The 18153-nt window shown below is 39.2% G+C and overlaps 1 protein-coding gene across 1 annotated transcript; it reads right to left on the reverse strand.

Moving 5' to 3' along the window:
* Window positions 1-85: 85 nt before the first annotated feature.
* On the reverse strand, window positions 86-17510 carry rab11fip4a (RAB11 family interacting protein 4 (class II) a). Its single transcript, XM_084926885.1, has 15 exons — window positions 17091-17510; window positions 11527-11614; window positions 10984-11072; window positions 8179-8324; window positions 7909-8070; window positions 7379-7513; window positions 6438-6473; window positions 6090-6198; window positions 5652-5755; window positions 5267-5407; window positions 4486-4567; window positions 4117-4254; window positions 3839-3985; window positions 2028-2171; window positions 86-1947 (listed from the first exon to the last, which is right to left on the reverse strand). The coding sequence occupies exons 1-15, from the start codon at window positions 17241-17243 to the stop codon at window positions 1831-1833; spliced, it is 1791 nt and encodes a 596-aa protein (XP_084783011.1). The 5' UTR covers window positions 17244-17510; the 3' UTR covers window positions 86-1830.
* Window positions 17511-18153: the final 643 nt, after the last annotated feature.

An 18153-nucleotide genomic window follows, 5' to 3' on the forward strand; every position in this document is an offset into this window, starting at 1 on the left:
ATGACATCACACCTGCATTAACATATTTGTTACTTTGTACCCAGTAACAAGACAAGAAGACTACGAATAAGCAACCAGGACCAACTTTGTGTTGCTAAGCGAATGGATTTTATTTACACATCTAGTCACCCATTGCTCCATGTGTGGTACAAAAATAAAAGAAATCAATGTGAACATGTGAATTTTGACAGAACAAGAATGTTTACACCCTATTTTAAAATCATTGTTCCAGGTATATAAACTTTGCCTACGAAACAAGTGTGTTACTATATCACATGCTATGTGCTTTCATAGTTGGGCTACAGTGCAGAACCTGATTTTAAAGGTGCCCCACAGAGTTTTCTTGTAATCTATATTCAATGCAACGAACATCATTAGTTCACACTGTTAAAATCCTCGAGCTTCACCACATGTATTCATTTCCTTGCAAAGCTAAATACAATTTCCTGAACCTGAATATTTTCATATTTGGTGAGAAAATTTGGAATAAGCTCAGATCAGAACAGCACGATACGATCTGGACTTGCAGTTTTTATGGTGTGCGCACATTTCTACACATTAATAAATGCATGTTACAGTTCTGGATTCATAGATACACATGCTAATTTGGCTGATATACAAGTACATGTAAGCCATCCAGCTCTGCAGTATAATGCTCTTCATCTACTAGATTATTTGTGGAAAACACAAATGATTTGGCACATAATTCTGTTCATTGGCACCTTTAAATATCTCTATAGTGAAAAGTCTTCAGAAAGCAAAGGCTTCATGTAGTTACTGACATTAACATTTGGAACTACTACTGAAAACCGATATAAAAGCATATGGTTCAATGTAAACATTCGGCTGTGTTCAAACAGCTAAATTAAAGGGTTAGAAACGCAATCAAATGATCACAAGAACTGAAAGGTTGAGTGTCACCAGAAAGGCTTACATCAGTGTTCATGTACTGTGTAGCTATCTACAATCTCTGCAGAACAACTAGTTTCTGATTTTACTACAGAAACAGTTCACCTTCCCATTTTATTTGCTTCACTTCTTAAATCTGTTTTCCACTCGGTGCCTGTAGGTGAGTCAAAGACAGTTGTCCAAATTACATAACATACAGGAAAGATGCTTTTTTTTTAATGTACTTTCAAACATACAGTGATAAACATCGGTGGATAAGATTAAAATGGCAAAGTTGCTCTACAGTGATTCCTTATAAAGACGCGTTTACTTCGGGTGGATGTGGAGACCAGCTGCTGTGGTAATGTACATACATTTGTGTGCAAGTGTCAAACATTCAGAATGTTAGCTGCAATGTAAAGTTGTAATCCTTAACTTTTTAGTGACATCAGATTCTGATTGTACCCAAACCAAAAACTGCCCATTTATTGCATTATCAGTAATTTGTGGTAACATCCACACATTAAAATGTGTTACCAGATTCAAAGTGGTCACACATTAAAGGGATTAAATATCCAGGGTTAGTGTGACCCTCCAAGTAAAAGCAATGATACCCAAAGAGTTGATGCTGAAATGCAGGAAAGCTTTAATGTGAACTGTTTGCCGCAGTTCACCAGGCAAAAATATTTACGTCCACCAACAGAACATTTCCTGCATTTTGTACTGCAGCTTAAGATTTACATCTCACAGGGGGGACCAAACGTGCACAATATCTGTGAAAAAAAAAAAAACATCACTGAGTGAACAATGCGAATGTGTTTGTCTGTAGTGTAAACAGCTCCATCAGCTTCAGCCAGGACAGGAATCTTATGGATTACAACTTTACGGACTAAAGGTAACGGTAGATCAGCACAGCTTCACTAATACAAATGTGCATTGTGTTTAATTCTTGATCTCCAGGATGGAAGGATTGTGGTCGAGAATGGCCAAAATGATTTTGTCCATGTACTGCCTCAGACGCAGGTTGATCTCCTCCTGCTCCTTCAAAGCATCCACAAGCTGAGAGAGAAGAGGAATGCATTACAAGCGCAGTTATATCAAGAATAACCATTTCATCCAACAAACAGTAACAGACCAACCTCATCTCTGGAAGCGTTGTCAATCTCAGCTGCCAGGCACTGGGCCTTGGTTTGACAGGAGAACAGGTTCTTGGCCTCGTACAAGCTCAGACTGAGAATCTGAGCGTTCAGGTCGTCGTTTTGATCGCGCAGCTTGTGGTTCTCCTACAGACACAAAGGACCCAGTCCTGACTCGATGTGTGTGTGAATTTGAGAAAGCAGTGAGCTTGAAAAATCTCAAATATAACTGAGCCATATCCATTACATGTGATTAGGATTGCCTGCCTTTGACTGTGGGTGCATGTCTCACTCTCCCTCCAAACATCACATACACTTGGGTTTCTCTTCAATTTTTCTGAGTTGAAAGGAAGATTTTTACTTTATGAAAATATTGTTTTAATGATTTAATGAAACCACCGCTGACCAATGCCAGTTTGGCAAAACTTGGTATTAACAGGGAAATGCAGGGTAGCCCAAATGAATGGTCATTACCATCGCACAATTGCTGCTGATTGGCTGAGAACGAATAGAGTAGTCATGGTTAAACCAATCACATGACCAATTTAAGATGACAGCAAATCCTAGTTAGTGTGTAGTGTAGTGGATACTTTTGCTGTGTGTGTCAGAACAATGAGTTGCTGCCATAAAGCCACCAAAGGCAGATAACAGTATAAACGCTGTCTCCAGGTAGAAAACAGGACGAGTGATGCACCTCCTGTTGTCAGGCCTGCAGGTATCAGGCCCGTGATGTTCTCCTTTATCTCATAGTGGACAGAAATTATTTTTGCACAAATAGTTTGTGTGGCATCTAATTTGATGCAGAACACCTGATTGTTCTGTAAATAGTTTGAAATGGTTAATAATTTTTTTTTTTAGTAAATAGCTGCATACAACTTTGTGGTTTGCAAAACTTGTGCATAGATTTGTAAAGTTTACAATGTATATTTGCATTTCAAATTATGAAAATGATTCATTTGTGGTTGTTACAGTAAAAAATGAAACTTTTTTTCTACTGTTTTTTTCTGATTTCAGATCAATCGTGCTAATGCAGTATTTCAAAATGAAAAAACAAACAAACTGTAAATTCAGACATGTGAGGTTGGGCTGAAAAGAATGATACTAAACAAGGCGAGGTAAACACTTTTTAAAGGTGAAGTGTAGAGGTAAAATCAAAAGTAGTCAAAAACAGCCACCCTGGACCCCAGAGGGTTAACCATAACGCAATAGTTACTTTTCCTAGTAATTAGTTACTTTTAGAATATTGTAACTAAGTTACTTTTTTGAAGTAGTAACTAGTAACTACAACTAATTACTTTTTAATTAACTTGCCCAACACTGGAGATTACCCTGTGACTGTTGGGAAGAGAAAAACAGACAAGGACACAACAGAGAGCATTTCTGACCTGACAAAGCGCCTTTGGGCTTGCTGTGGACTTTACAACTAAAGACTAATATTTGGCCTCTCTGCAGCTCAACATAAGCATAAAAGTTTGAAACAGAAATTGATGTGAGAGCAGTTACGAAATGGAGCGCACGTTACAGGTGGTCAGAATGGGACTTTTACACAGTAAAGTAAAGTTAGCAGGACTGAGCGATCCATCAGTGTATCAACACAGGAGTTCTCTACTTCAGTATGCTACTTCCCAATACACATTAACGGGGCTCGAGCAGCTCCTTTTTTGGATATATGCATGTTTCATGAATTTATTTTTTGTGTGGATTAAATAGAAATAAATGAAATGACACAAAGCTGACCATTGTGGAATTAAAAGTAGAAGAGAAAGTCTTTTCTGCAGTGAGGAAGAACAAGGATGAGTGTGTTCTGTGTGGACCTGTTTCAGTCTCTTCACTTCATGTTCCATTTCCATCTCCCTGGTTTTGGCGTTAAACTCAGACAGCCCCTTGCCTTTCCCAGGATGTTCCATCTCCAGTTTAAACAACTGCAGATACTCGAGCTCCCGACGGAGATCATCAATCAGCTGCAGACAAAACAGTCGGTCAAACACAACTCTAACATGTTCCACATTAACCTTTTCTTATCTTACCTGGTGACTACAGCGGGAAATGAAGTTATTTTCATAGAAATGATTGCCTGGGAGGAGTGTCTCACCTCCTGCATGGACTCTTTTTCCTTCTGAAACTCGTGGCGGTTTTGCCAGAGCTTGTCCATTATCTTCCTGTACAGGTCCATCTCATCTTTCAGCCTCAAACTAGTGTCCTCCAGTTTGTCTGTCACCCTCTGCTTCTCCTGCAAAAGAAACAAGTCAGGAAACAGTGGCTGAGAAAAAGAAACACTCATGCTTTTATGATATATGTAGGAAAATACGCAACATTTGAGATATGGAAATCTAGCAGCACCCAAGATGAGTACAGACAAACTAAAAGAAAAAAAGCTTGTCAGGGTGAAACTACTCATGAAGTTTATATAAAATAATAAAAGGATTACATCATGATGACACAGGAAGATACTTCAGCATACCTGATCCATTTTTTCAGTCTGAGACTTGAGTCTGCACACATTCAACTTCATCTCTGTATTCTCTTCTTCTAACTGCTGTAACCTTAGGGTGAACAAACACAAACAGCTTTAGTTTGGTATCACAGGTACCCCAGTGAACTTTAACCTCCTAAGACCCAAACTCTTTCATGGCATGCATTTTCAATTTCTCTTTGCTATTTGGGCTGATTGGGACCTGATGAATATAAAAACAAAGAATTACCTGTTTTGTATTTTTTTTTTTACCTGATTTTTGTTTCTGAGAAAAATGAGATCCAAAAATGAGGACATTTGTAAATGTTGATAGAACAGTAGCAGTATAATGTCCCTGTAAGTGGATATCAGGCCCTTGTAGAGCACAATTTAGTATTTTTGTCTAGACAACCCAAAATGTGATGTCCACATATATGGACGCCAGGTCCTAGGAGGTTAAAAGACATGAGTAAGGCTTGGTGTTTTTAAAGTGCCAGAACGCTGACCGGCTTTGATCAGCACAGCAGCTTGTAAAATTGCGCTGCACATTTCCTTATTTCCTGTCTTAATAGCAGATAACGGCAGGGTAACAAGGGCAACAAGGGTAACAGCAGTTTCATTTCATGAGACCTACAGCCAATCAGTGTCTGTGGTAGTTTATGGTTGCAGAATACCTGCCTTAACAGCAGATGTGTAGTTGATCTTGTATCAGAGCCAAATCTAGCACCAGCCTGTTTAGGAGTTGGATTATGGGGGAACTTCCCTTCAGGTAAATTGCTGGTTAGATTACCTGTTACAGAGCAGCTCTATCTCCGTGTTTCTATCTCTCTCCATCTTGGTGTAAGCCTCCCGGTGTTTCTTCACCTCTTCTTTGAGACTCTCTGCAGACTTTGTCTCTGCATCCTTCACCTGCTCCTCTAGCTCATGAACCCTTGGAAGCAAAAACACAGAGGTCATTCAGACTGGTACAGACTAGTTAGCTAGAACCAAAATGCTGCACAGGTTTATATAAGATCTATGGACTAATTCACATCACATATATCTCATATCTGCACCACATGTAAAGAATGTTCAAACAGGTGCAATTAATGTTATTTGTGTGAAAATAAACACCACGCCTTTTTGTACAGGAACCAAACCCAGCCAAAGCACCCACTCAGCTCAAGTATTCTTACCTGTGCACAAGGTGGGTGTTGTCATGCTTGAGTTTAGACTTGAGGTCATTGTTGGCCAGACTGTCACTTTCCAGTTCTGTCACCTTTTTCTCCAGGTAGCTGACCTGAGTGACACATCACACAGGTAAGGCCTAAAGGTTAAAGAGCATCTTCTTCATTTGCATACAGACATTCCCAGTATGCCTCTACACAGCCTGTTGTTAACAGGAAATTAATCACCTGTTTTAAATTGATCCATCCTCCTACACACTAACACTATTTTTCCCCACCTCACAGACTTCAATTTATTTCAGCATTGTTTTTATTTTTCATTAGCTAAAACGAGGCTGCTGCTTCACCAGTTAGACTCTTAGTTTGTGACAGTAGTCCTTGTTCTGCTCTGGAGATGTGCTATGAGCTAGAGGATCATCCAGCAGGTGAAGATTATTATGTGTTTACTTTCTCTGTGATGTCAAGGTCACAGGAGTCGATACTGTCTGTGAACAGATCCTCTGTGCTGCTGCCCTGACTGGACCCAAACACGCTGTGATTGGCCTGGAACAGCTGACTGCAGGGAGAGAGAAAACACCCGAGAAACAGGAGACATCATATTTACACTGCATAAACATGTAAATCCTGTATATGCTTTGCATTAGTGTCTACTACCACCATGTTCTTCAGTGGCTGCATTTTTTATATTGTAACGAGAAAGATGCCAAAACTAAGCAACAGTTTATGATATCTACAGTGCACAGGTGATTTAGAGCAGCAAGAAAAGGTGCTTTGGAGGAACGTCAGGTCACTCACCGTCCAAATGCTGTGCTGGAAATCTTCCTGTTAGGACTGAAAAAACAGGAAAGGAACCGAGTCACACATACTGACAGTAACACAGGCTTCAACTATCCATTTTAATAATCCAAAAGCCTTTGCTACAACTCTATTTGCTGGTAGTAAAATTAGTGCAATGACACCTCTGCTTTCATTCACACAGTGGTTTCAAACAATGTTCTTCTGTGGTTGCCGTACGATACAGTTTTAACCACAGTCAGTGTTCTTGTTTCAGCTGTATTGCTGTAGCATCGCACACAAGACACAAAAACTCACAACCAGTCATCCCGCCACATTGGGATACAGTTGCTATAGCAACAACTCGAGCTCACCCTTTGATGTGGATGCAGCATCTGATGCCAAGAATGAATAAGAGGGGATTTAGCTGGATGGCTAAGACAGCTAATCCAAGCTTTGTTACATTAGGGCGATGCTGAGGCAGCAAGAGTCATTTCACTTCATTCCTTCTATCATTAGCAACAGCTCCAAAAAAATAGATAACTGTACGAATGTGCTATACTCACTGGTAAATTAAAGCTTGATCTTTTAGGCTAAGCTCTCTCCTCCCTGCCTGCATTAGTACTGATGCTACACCATCAGACTTACGAACAAGACTGCAGCGTACTTGAAACATCTCTATCTAAACCCAGAGGGTCGAATCCACCGTTTTCTCACTGAAAATGAAGGCATCATACTTGGAAGTGCTTCCCTGTCTTGAAAGGGTAATCAGGTGTTCCACGGCTAGCATGGTAGCCACGTTGGTCCTCTTGGACCCGGGGTTCAAGGCTGAGCAGTGTGGTACCCCAATGATGAACACACACCATTTTTTCTTTTTTAAAAATCTGAAATTCATTCAGTCTTAGGATGAAGACAGTTCCAGGTCACTCCCAGAAATGAACATCAGTGAATGTGTGCTCCACCTGTTGGCCTTGAGGTTTCTCAGTCGAGCCTCCAAGTCATTGAGTAGATTCACTTTCTTGCAGCACTGAGAACAGTAGATGTCCAGCAGCTCACTGTTATACAGCTGCCGCATCTTTTGAGGGGTGTGGCCAGCACTGGAATGATAAAGAATGAATTGATTAATGTCCACATATATAATCAAATATAAATAAGCATGTCTGAAAAAGTGAAAGTCAGCTTCTCGCCGTTAGCTATAGACATTTGCAGTGTCTGCAGAGCATATCGGCATGCGTCAATGAAATGTCTTCCAGTCTCTACTTTTTCAAGCCATGGTTCAGAAAACTTGCAGTACTGTCTAAAACAATGCACTGCATTCAAATCAAACAGGCCCATTGTTAACAGCCCTGTGCTTTTCCCTTTAGGACAAGCAAACAGCCAAAAAGTCTGATTTGTCTTTTTCTGCATGAAAACTGTGTCTTAAGATATGTTTGTATGCAATTCTGCGTGTGCATACGATTAAGCGAGTGCTTCCTTCTCATCAGACACCAACCTGGAGGGAAGCGAGGATCCAAGATCTGAGAAACCATTTGTTCGTGTTTCTTCTTCAGGGCAAGGGCTGCTGGGAGTAAAATCTACATCCTCCCCTTCACCGTAGTCTTCAAACTGCTCCTCTCTAGAGATGACGGGTGCAGACGCTGAGCCAATCAGGCGGCTAGGGTTGCATTCCAAAACAAAACAATAAAAGGGAAAAGAGCAAACCCACAATCAAAAGAAATTCTAAGCCTTCCTAAAGTCCCAACTCAGACTGGTTATGACTGACCTGCGTTGCTGTGTTGGGTGAAGTGAGTCAGAGCTGTTGGCATTTTCAGTGCTGCTGTCCATGTCGCACTCGCCATCAGCACACGTGCTTTCCTGGTAGGACCGTGTACACATGATAATTGGAGGACCAAGCTTTGCCTCACCATTCTGAACATACAAGCAAAATTATGTGAATTAGGATTAAAAATTGAACTTTACAGGACTTCAGAAATAGAAGTAACAGTCACATTAGACACTTCTCCAACACAAGGCATCGCTTCATACAGTAGCAAAACAGGACAAATTGAATTATAAGTTAACTTTACTTTTTTTTTTCCAATTTCAAAGCAGAAACTCTTGAGTTCAAAATCACATCACCACACAGAGATGTTTACTAAAATCACATGTAAACACTTACGTAAACAGTTATTCAAAGAACAGCTAAAATCATGCATGAGATACAAGTCCGATACAGTGCCTATTCACTGATTACACTGAACAACGGATCATCAGCATCTTAATATATAGTTCTTAAAAATATACATTTCAAATAAAAAATGCCAAGATTATAATCTTGCTTACAAGGAAACTGTCATGAACCACCTGTAAAAACACAAAAGGTGAAGAGGGGCGAAGAAAACAGCTGGGGAACAAAACACAGCTGAGAATAATCAGGTAATAAGAGAGGCAGGTAAACTCAACCTTTCAAAGTAAAGGCAGTTAGTAGCTAAAGGAAGAAAACAGGCCAAAATACACACACAATAAGGTAACGAAAGGCAAAGACAACTAGATATAAGACACGAGGAGCCAAAATAAGTTCAGGGTCACCAGTAACTAAAAATTAAGGCAAAAATGACAAGACTTAAATTACAAAGGAATTAACAGCAACAACACAAACAGAAAACTAAATACTATCAATAAAAGAAACCTAATACAAAGATGACCTCAAACTAGAAAGAATCCCACTGCATTTAGACGAATCCAGGAATAAGATCCAGGAATGTCAGCCTACATTTATTAAAAGGCTATTTAGAGAAATCAGTCTTGCCTTCCAGTGCTTATTTTAGCAGATTTAATCAAACAATGGAGTTTTAAGGGTTAAACCATAGTTTAAATAGAAATTTAAAAATGTTTCTGCTTGTAATCTACTGTTGTTTCAATACCCCATCACATACTAACTGTATGAGAGGTACAAACTCAAAGAATTTCAGATGTTTAAGTTTAATCTCAAGATATTTAAGATGACTTTAATTGTCCAAACATTGGATATTACTAACAATATCCAATGTTTGGACCTTTGTGATTAGCATTAAGGTTAGCTTTAGGTGTGAGCCAAACATTTTCCCCAGAAATCACTAAAGCAAAGAGGAGAGTTTAAATCAGCGACACAAAGCGACGGCTTTAAGAGAGAAACAGCAGTACAGCCGGATTTCTGACCTGCTATCATGATTTGAACAGAATATGATGAAGTTGTATTTGAGGTAGTGTCTTGGGCTGATTTATCATGTGGGAGTTAGCGTGCCCCAGATAGTATATCATTAATAAATCATGCTGCTGTCTGGCTTAACCCCACTGTAGTACCATGACAAGGTCACACCCAAGCGCTCTTTCACACACACAAAGTCAAGTTTCTCATCATTACCAGTAAAAGCAGTGGCTCCATACTCTGTTCTTACTTAGGATTCTGCTGGATTGTGGAAGTATGTTCACAGACACAAGACAGACATAATATGGCATCTGAGGGACTGCTACCCACCTTTCACTCATTAATTAAACACATTTTTTGTCTGTGATGAAGGGGTGTGGGAGCATATGTATATATATTTATATATATGCACACAAAATAACACAATATATCCCAATTCATCCACACACAGCAACACCACATAAAATGAAACACAACTTTAAGCTTTGTGCCAGTCTGTGTGCTCTTCCTTTATTGGACTAATCTTCTCTTTCAAAAAGTTAGAAATCAGTTAGTCTGACACATTCGTACAACTTACCAAATAAGTGTGGACACCATCTCACTCATCTCCAATACAAAGTCACAAATCACACTAATGAGTGTGTACGTGTGAATGCATGGCATCTGCTCTGGTGGAGCTAAAAACAAAAATCTACTGTATTCCCAATGCCTGAAGGCTCAGTGTCCTCAGAGCTTAGACACAAATAAATACGACTGCAGCTCCAGCAGTAATGTGGAAAGCACAGCGATGCTTTAGCTGGGACAAAACCACACCTCGGCTCTCTCGCTCTCTCTCGCTCTCCGTCTCGCTCTTGTCTCGCTCATCCTCTTGTTGCTAAGCAACGATCCAGTTAGGCTAATCTCTATGAGGGACATAATCAGCCACGCACAGCAACATACATTTCACACAGTAAATTTATGATACAAAAATAATTGAGATATATTTAAGGTAGTAGACATGCTAGAAACCAGCAGCATTATCAGAGCTGTATGGAAGCCCAGCAGTACAGGTTTATATAAAAAAATTGTTTCTGAAAAGTCAGAAACAATTTTTCATATTTTTGACACTTAAACTCTGGTGTTTAGGTTAGAAATCAGTGCCTCATGATTTTCATTTATTATGACTATAAATCTAAACCTTGAGAAACGCTGTTCTAAATGAACAGTTATCGATGATCTTAGCTTCACTGCTGAATTATTGCTGTTTCACTCCATGTAAACCATGTCCACTTTCACTCTGACATCTGAGTTTAGAAAAAAAAAAAGTGTCTTTAAAATTATTTGCAGTATTAATGAAGACGTTTCAGGGTGTGTTTTCACATCATGCCACAGAATTATGTGCACCATTGAAGATCCAATCACCTGGTATATATAGCCATTGTCTGTGACAGATGGCTGGCTGGAGGCATGGCTGCGAGGACCCACAGTCACCTTCATTATTTCTTCACAACCTAGGAGGACAAGTGTGGGGAGGAAAGTAAATAATAAGAGGGGAAATAACATAAGCAGACTGTTTCCTCTGTAATAAAACCAGTAAGAATATTTGTTCTAATTTGAGCTACGTGAATAAAGTGGCATCATCTTCGATGTTTACATATTTCATTTTATAATATCCAAACTCTTTTTGTCATTTTCAAGGTAAAATGGGCCATGTAGCATTAGAAGAAGAGTATGGAGCAGATTGTTTCCATTCTGACAGTTACATGAAAGTGCTGACAACACTATGGTGTCTGTATAAACAACACAAGTGTGAAGTCAGCAGATGTTTGTCTTAGCTTAGCAAGAAAACTAAATAGTAGAAAAACAGTTTACCGAGCTTTAACTAAATGTGACAAGGTTACAAAGTTACAAAGCTCATACATCTTCTCATGACAGAGAGCAGGACAATCAAAGTCCATGTCTCACCTTTGATAGCAAACACTCCGTGGCAAAAGTCTTTGAAGTTGATTTTCCCATGAGCGTTAGGATCCAGGTACCTTGTCAACTTCTTCACCTGCAAGACACAAAAGTAAAGTCAGCCTTTTCTAAAGGAAACTCGCTTTACTAAAAACACAGAAGGTAACTCGTACCCTTGTTAACTGACATCAGCAAAAATCTTAAAGGTGTGCATAGAAAAATATTGGATGATTCACACAAGTACATCAACCACGTTTTACTGTTAGAGGCGTCTGAAGAGACACCAGGGTCCAGGTTCACAAAGACTGCCTGTAACTATGGATTACATAAACCAAACAGCAGACTTCACAAAGAACTCCAGATTTATCCTACTTTTCTGGAAAAAATGGCAGACTGAATAAAAAGTATCGAGTCCCTGTTTTCCCCTCCAGAAGATGCCTGTCTTACAGCAACGGTAAAGTAGGAAACATCCTATTGCATAAAATGAATAATAAACTGCACAGCTATCCTTAGATTAGGGCTGTTTTTTTTCTCCCATTTGATCTTCATACATCAAAATGAAACTTAAAACACTTTTTTCTATTTATTTGTATCTACATTACTGAAAAAAAAAAAATATATAAAAATTTTATTAAAATAATTGAAAATCTATGTTGTAAAGGAAAATTTTTGCTGGAAAAAAGAAATTATCTGGGATGTTTATCCTCATATGCAACAATGAGTACTCTGACACTACTACTACTACTACTACCCTGATATACTGTCAGATGTCAGAGTGGCCCCTTGGAGGCTCAAATGGAGTGAGACCCTCCCTCTGACAACTAAAATCTAAAATGTGACAAATTTGTAGTTTTATTTGTAAAAGTAAAGAAGCTTTTAGGATCACTGTTCTGTTGACACAAAGATGAAATAAGTCAAAAGAGGATTATAGCTCCGGGTCTGGAAAGTGGTGGAACTACTCTGTGACACAGGCTTTGATCTTGCTCTCAGCTTTCTCAGCGAGGATAAAAAAGATGAAAATAACCAGTTAAGAGCTGAGGGTATACTGTGGGACAAGTTGTGTTATATCAGCATCTATAGAAGCACAAACGGACACGTCCTGGAGTTCAGTGTCACGTTATCACAGAGGATTAAATGTAAACGTCAGCAGCTGTCTAAACGGTTTGACTTCAAAAACCTGAAGACTCTTTAATGTCACACGAGCAGAAACCAGACACTACAAACCTCTTACAGCATTAGAATTCATGAGAGGCTCTCTTGGGTCATCATTTTCAACTTTAATCCAAAAGACAAAAAAGGTCCATCCAATGCTAACAAAACTTAATGCATGTATATAATAAAACCATGACAACAGTATTTTGTACAAAACCAGAAAGTAGCGCCACTGTGGATCTGACACTCACAGGACGGTTAGACAGGAGAGAGCTTCAGGAACAAATGCTCAAAACAGAAATACAGACTGCAGCCAACAGGAGCACACTAGACATGCAGCCCACTTGAAGAATGACACTGACTATAACTTACTTTGGCATCTTTAAATTACGGTTAAAACTCTTTTTTTTTTTTTTTTTTTTTTTTTTTTAAATTAGGTGTTTTTTCTATGTAGCGTCAGAAAAATGTGAGGAAAGTTAGATCCAGACCACAAACCTGACACAATTATCAATAATTTAATAATTTTACCTCAGGGTAACGAGACTGCTGCAAGCTCAAACTAATAACAAGAACAAAGGAAGACAACGAGAGGCTACTGGGGAACCAAGTCCACACGACACACACAGAACACCCTTAGAAAAATATAGCACCTCATTGTACTTATACAGGTACCTCGATCTGTCACTAGGTACTGCTGCTACTAGGGGCGCTTTTAGCTTCGCTTCCTGTACCTTACAAAGATAAGTTTTCATTCATGTACCTTCATACAGTACTACAGGGTACATTAAAATAGTGCAAACGTGCAAAATATAAAAAAGTAAGAGAGATGGAAATGGACTGGCATTAGATAGATAAGTCTTTATACAGCTCAGAGTGCTGAAACAAAACAAACTAAAAGGATTCATATTACGTTTATGGATGCTGCTTTTAATTTCCCCAAATAAAAGCTCTGAGTGGAGTGCTCTTTGCCAGCCAGCTCTCATATCTCAGATTTTGTGTTTCACAAACATTTAACAACACAGTACATCAGCGGTAGACCTTTCCAATTGGTCTGAAAATTGTTTTTACCATACAGTGAGAAGATAATTCTGCCAAAGGGGTAAACAACAATGATTCAGTGTCAGGCTTTCAGCCAGGAAACGTATTAGACCCAGCAACTGCGACAAGAGGGATTCTGTGCTAATAAATGTCGCACTTGTTTCACATAGTGGTGTCCATCTACTTAACATGAAATGTGCAACGCTTCAGAGAGAACAGTGAGAGGAGGGAAGAAAGTAACGTCTAAATATAGAATAGAGAGCTCACCAGATCCCAGTTGGCCGTGTCCACATTAAAGTGATGCATAGTTTAGTCTGCCATGTTGAGTGGACATAGATGAAAAGATATCAGGTGTTTTTGTATGTATAAAAAGAAATCAACAGCAATGAAGTATTGGTGGCCTATGTATTAAAATGAGCATGTTTTTCACATATTGCATTGAAAAGAATAAACCAATCGTTTTGGGTCATGCTGAATAAAACATGAAGTTCATTTTGTAAATTCTGATCATTCTAATTGTCAAAAAGAGGATATCTGGAGTATATTCAATTACATATCATTAACCAAAGCATGCATAATCTTACTGAGACCGATCTCTCACTCATCACATCTATTTTTCAAAGACCAAAGTGGCGATGACAGAAATGCTCATCTCTATGCTGTTAGTGTCTCTGGGTGTTACTATAGGTACATTCTCCTTTATATTATCTATGGTCAGAAGCAGATCAATGAAAAAGCTACATTAGTGTTGCATGCACATACACTCACCAGCCACTTAGATACAGCTGTTCAAACTGAACATCAATGCAAATAATCTGGTCAGATCGAACGGCAGCAGTTCAATGTGTTTAGACATGTGATGAAGACAGCCTGCTTAAGTCCTAATCGAGTACCACAATGGGAAAGAAATGTGATTTAAGTGATTCCAAACATACAGGGTTGTTTGTGCCAGATGGCCTGAGTCCTGCCAGCTAAGAACAGGAAAGTCTGGATACGGTTCACACAGACTCACCAAAACTGGACAGCAGAAGATCATAAGAATATTGCCTGGTCGAATCGTGACGTTCAGATTGTAGGCTCATAATTTTGTATAAACAACATGAAAGCATGGGTCCATCCTGCCCTGCCTTCAGGTTGGTATTGGTAGTTTAATAGTGTGGGAATATTTTCTTATGACACTTTGGGCCCTTTAGTAGCAACTGAGCATAAATCCTACATTGTACCTGAGAGTTGTTGCTGATCATGTGCATCCCTTTATGAGCAGCAGAATGTAAGACAAGTCACAAATTTCAAACTGGTTTCTTGAACATGACAGGGAGTTTATTGCACTCAAATGGCCTACACAGTCACCCGATATCAGTCCAATAGAGCGTGGGATGGGGTGGAATAGGGGATCTGTAGCAACTGTGTGATATTATCATGTCAACATGGAGTTTCCTGCACCTTGATAATTCTATGCCATGCAGGATTAAGGGAGTTCTGAAGGCAAAATGACATCCAACCCAGTAGTAACGAGGTATACCTAATAAAGAGGCATGCAGGTGTATGGTCGAAATGAGCACAATAGGATTTGTTTATTTTAGATGATAAAATATAAAAATGTACATCTTTAGCAGTAAATTTCTACACAAAACATACAGAAATATGTCTTCAAAAATATGATGAAATAATACAGGATGTGTGTATAACCCACGATCCACAGACGCTGCTGGAACAAACAGAAATGCAGAGCTGCTGGTGTTCTCGTGAGTTGTTTTGAGCAGCTGAGCAGATCATTTAATTACTTAATAATCAACCAATCCACTTGCAGAGATCTAGTGAAGCTCCCGTTCCCATGGTGACAAAGCACAGAGATGAGTGGAAGTGCACGAGGGGAGGAGCGACATGAGGAAGTAGCTTCATTTTAGCATGGCTGAGCTATTTTTAGTGATGTGTCCTGGGTTTTCAGCCGCTGTTGCACTTTAAAGCAAACTCCACAGTCACAAGCAGACATCACTCCACCTTTTCAAATATGTAAACTCAATCAGCAAAGGACTGGAAACACTTGCAGACTAAGCCCACTTAAAGTCATCAGTTATTATTTATATAGCTTTCTTATTTATGTAAACCTGAACAACAACAAGCATATTTCTAAATAAATTGAAGATATACTCTGTGTGTGTGTGTGTATATATATATAGTTAGGTCCCTGGTTTGGGACTATAGCCCTGCTTGGGGTTATTATCATGGCACACAAAAATCATCATCCAATATGGAAAATTATATAATTCTGCTACAGAAAATATTAAATACTCTTTGATAAAATACTACATCACTTCACATATTTGGGGCTGTAATAAAATGTTACATAGCATCACATTTTTCATTAGCTGCTCCCTGACAGCTCAACGGGTCAGAAGCATGACAAAGATATGGTGCATCTCCAGGATCAACTCTGACCACTGAAGCAAGGCTCATCGATGGTTAACCACGGTAACTATGTGTGGAAATCTACGTGTGGCTCGGCTTTCTGGCATAATCCCCCTAAACACGTCCCAGGTGTGGACAAACTGTTTAGCTGCAGTGAAGGTTTCAGGGCGACATTTATCACAGTGTTTTAGGAACAACACAAACACGCTGATATCTGATCTTGCACACAGAATGTAAAGCCATTTCACTTTGTATGTTTCTTATCAAGGTTTAAATGACAAATGAAATTCTTCACTCCAGTCTAAACATTCAGACTGGAGAACAAAGCACTGCTCAGGATCCTGCATTTGCCCACTTTCTTCTATTGGTACAGTCAGTATCTAGGATAATATTACAATATTGTACAATAAAATAGCCAAACATGTTTCTTATCCTGACAAAATCAGAGCACCTGTATTAAACAATGTATTTTATGATGCTGCAAAAATCAGATTTCAGAATTGTTTTTTCCCGCACTGACTTTATACAGCCACTGAGACTGATGTATTAGTTAACCCCTATTGGGGAGGGGGGATTACAGAAGACCTTAATCATTAATAAAAGCGTAGCTATAAGCAGTAAAGCTGCATTATTAGGCTTTCTAATTTTACAGAGGCTGTAATGCCCCCATTGTCGTCAGTCTTCAGCTTTCCTAATGTTGTGAGGCTGGAACAGTTTTACTGAATGGGAAACGCAGGACAAAGCATGTCAGCCACCACCGAGGATGTCAAGTCTCCTGTAGCCTGTCCTATGTCATACCGCAGCAAATAAGCTGCTGGCACCTCTAACACACCTGTGACTGTTAATAAGCAGGACAGGTTGTCTGTTGTTAAAAGCTCCACGTATTACAGATTCACCATATTGGAAACATTATATGAATATGAATGCAGATGTGCTATTTGTCCTTTGTTACCCAGTCCCTTCCAGTCTCTCACCTCGTCTCCTTGACCGAATTGAAGACCGAGGTCCATCAAGTGCTCCACCCGGATGAAGCCGTCAGCATCCTCGTCACAGACGTCGAAAACCTCCTTGAGCCTCCTCAAAAACTGTAGGAGCTGTTCTTGTTCGGGAAAGGCACGTCCTTCCATTATACAGGCTTCGTGCTGCACGCACACACACACACACAGCTTATATTCTAGTTTTCCTCAATCAAACGGACTGTAAGACACCGACTCCGACGGTCGCCATCACCACCCCAGCCTTCAGCTCCGCCGGACCGACTGGTACCGCTACTGTTATACAAGCAGCACGGCACGCTCAAGAGGCGCGAGGAGTCTCGGAAATACGCGACGACTTACGAGTTCGTCACGAGGCATTACGTCACAGGCCAGTTGCTAATTCATAATCCAGGTGTGCTGTCACTTTCCTCCCGCTTTTGACGACAATGTATAAAACTGTATGGAAGCCCAGTTTGGCCAATAATAACAGAACTATATGACACACAAGATTGAAATACTCAATCATACCATGTAAGACTATTTACCCTACCACATGAAAACTAAGCAATAAGAATATTTAATTAACATTGGGAAACAAAAAAGTCGACTTAATTTAAACATAAAATTAGTATAAATAGTATAAATTAACATAAATATTAGCTACTATAACTGAACTCTGAACTAACCAGAAAACTGAATAAGAAAACTTAAGAATTAATGTATTATTTGGAAACTGTGATATTTCAAGCGGACAAATACTGCTCAAAAAAATTAAAGCAACACATAAATCACCGGTTGGATCTAGATGAATGAAATGTTCATCTTGAAAATCTTCTCTGACGTACATTAGGCAATTTGTTGAGAACAAAATGACAGCAGTCAGTGAAAACACAATAATCGTTTAAGTGCTGGATTTGAGGGGGAAAAGAAAATCACAACAGTTAAAGTTGAAAAGTGTGTGTTTTGTTAATTATCAACATAATTACATTTTAGGTTAAACACTTTTTCAAAATGAATTCTGAGCAAGGTCTTTTTGTTACAAAATAAAACAGTCAGATAA

This window comes from Perissodus microlepis, chromosome 4, assembly GCF_051167445.1.
Source record: "Perissodus microlepis isolate ML-2025 ecotype Zambia chromosome 4, ASM5116744v1, whole genome shotgun sequence".
Classification (NCBI taxonomy): domain Eukaryota; kingdom Metazoa; phylum Chordata; class Actinopteri; order Cichliformes; family Cichlidae; genus Perissodus; species Perissodus microlepis.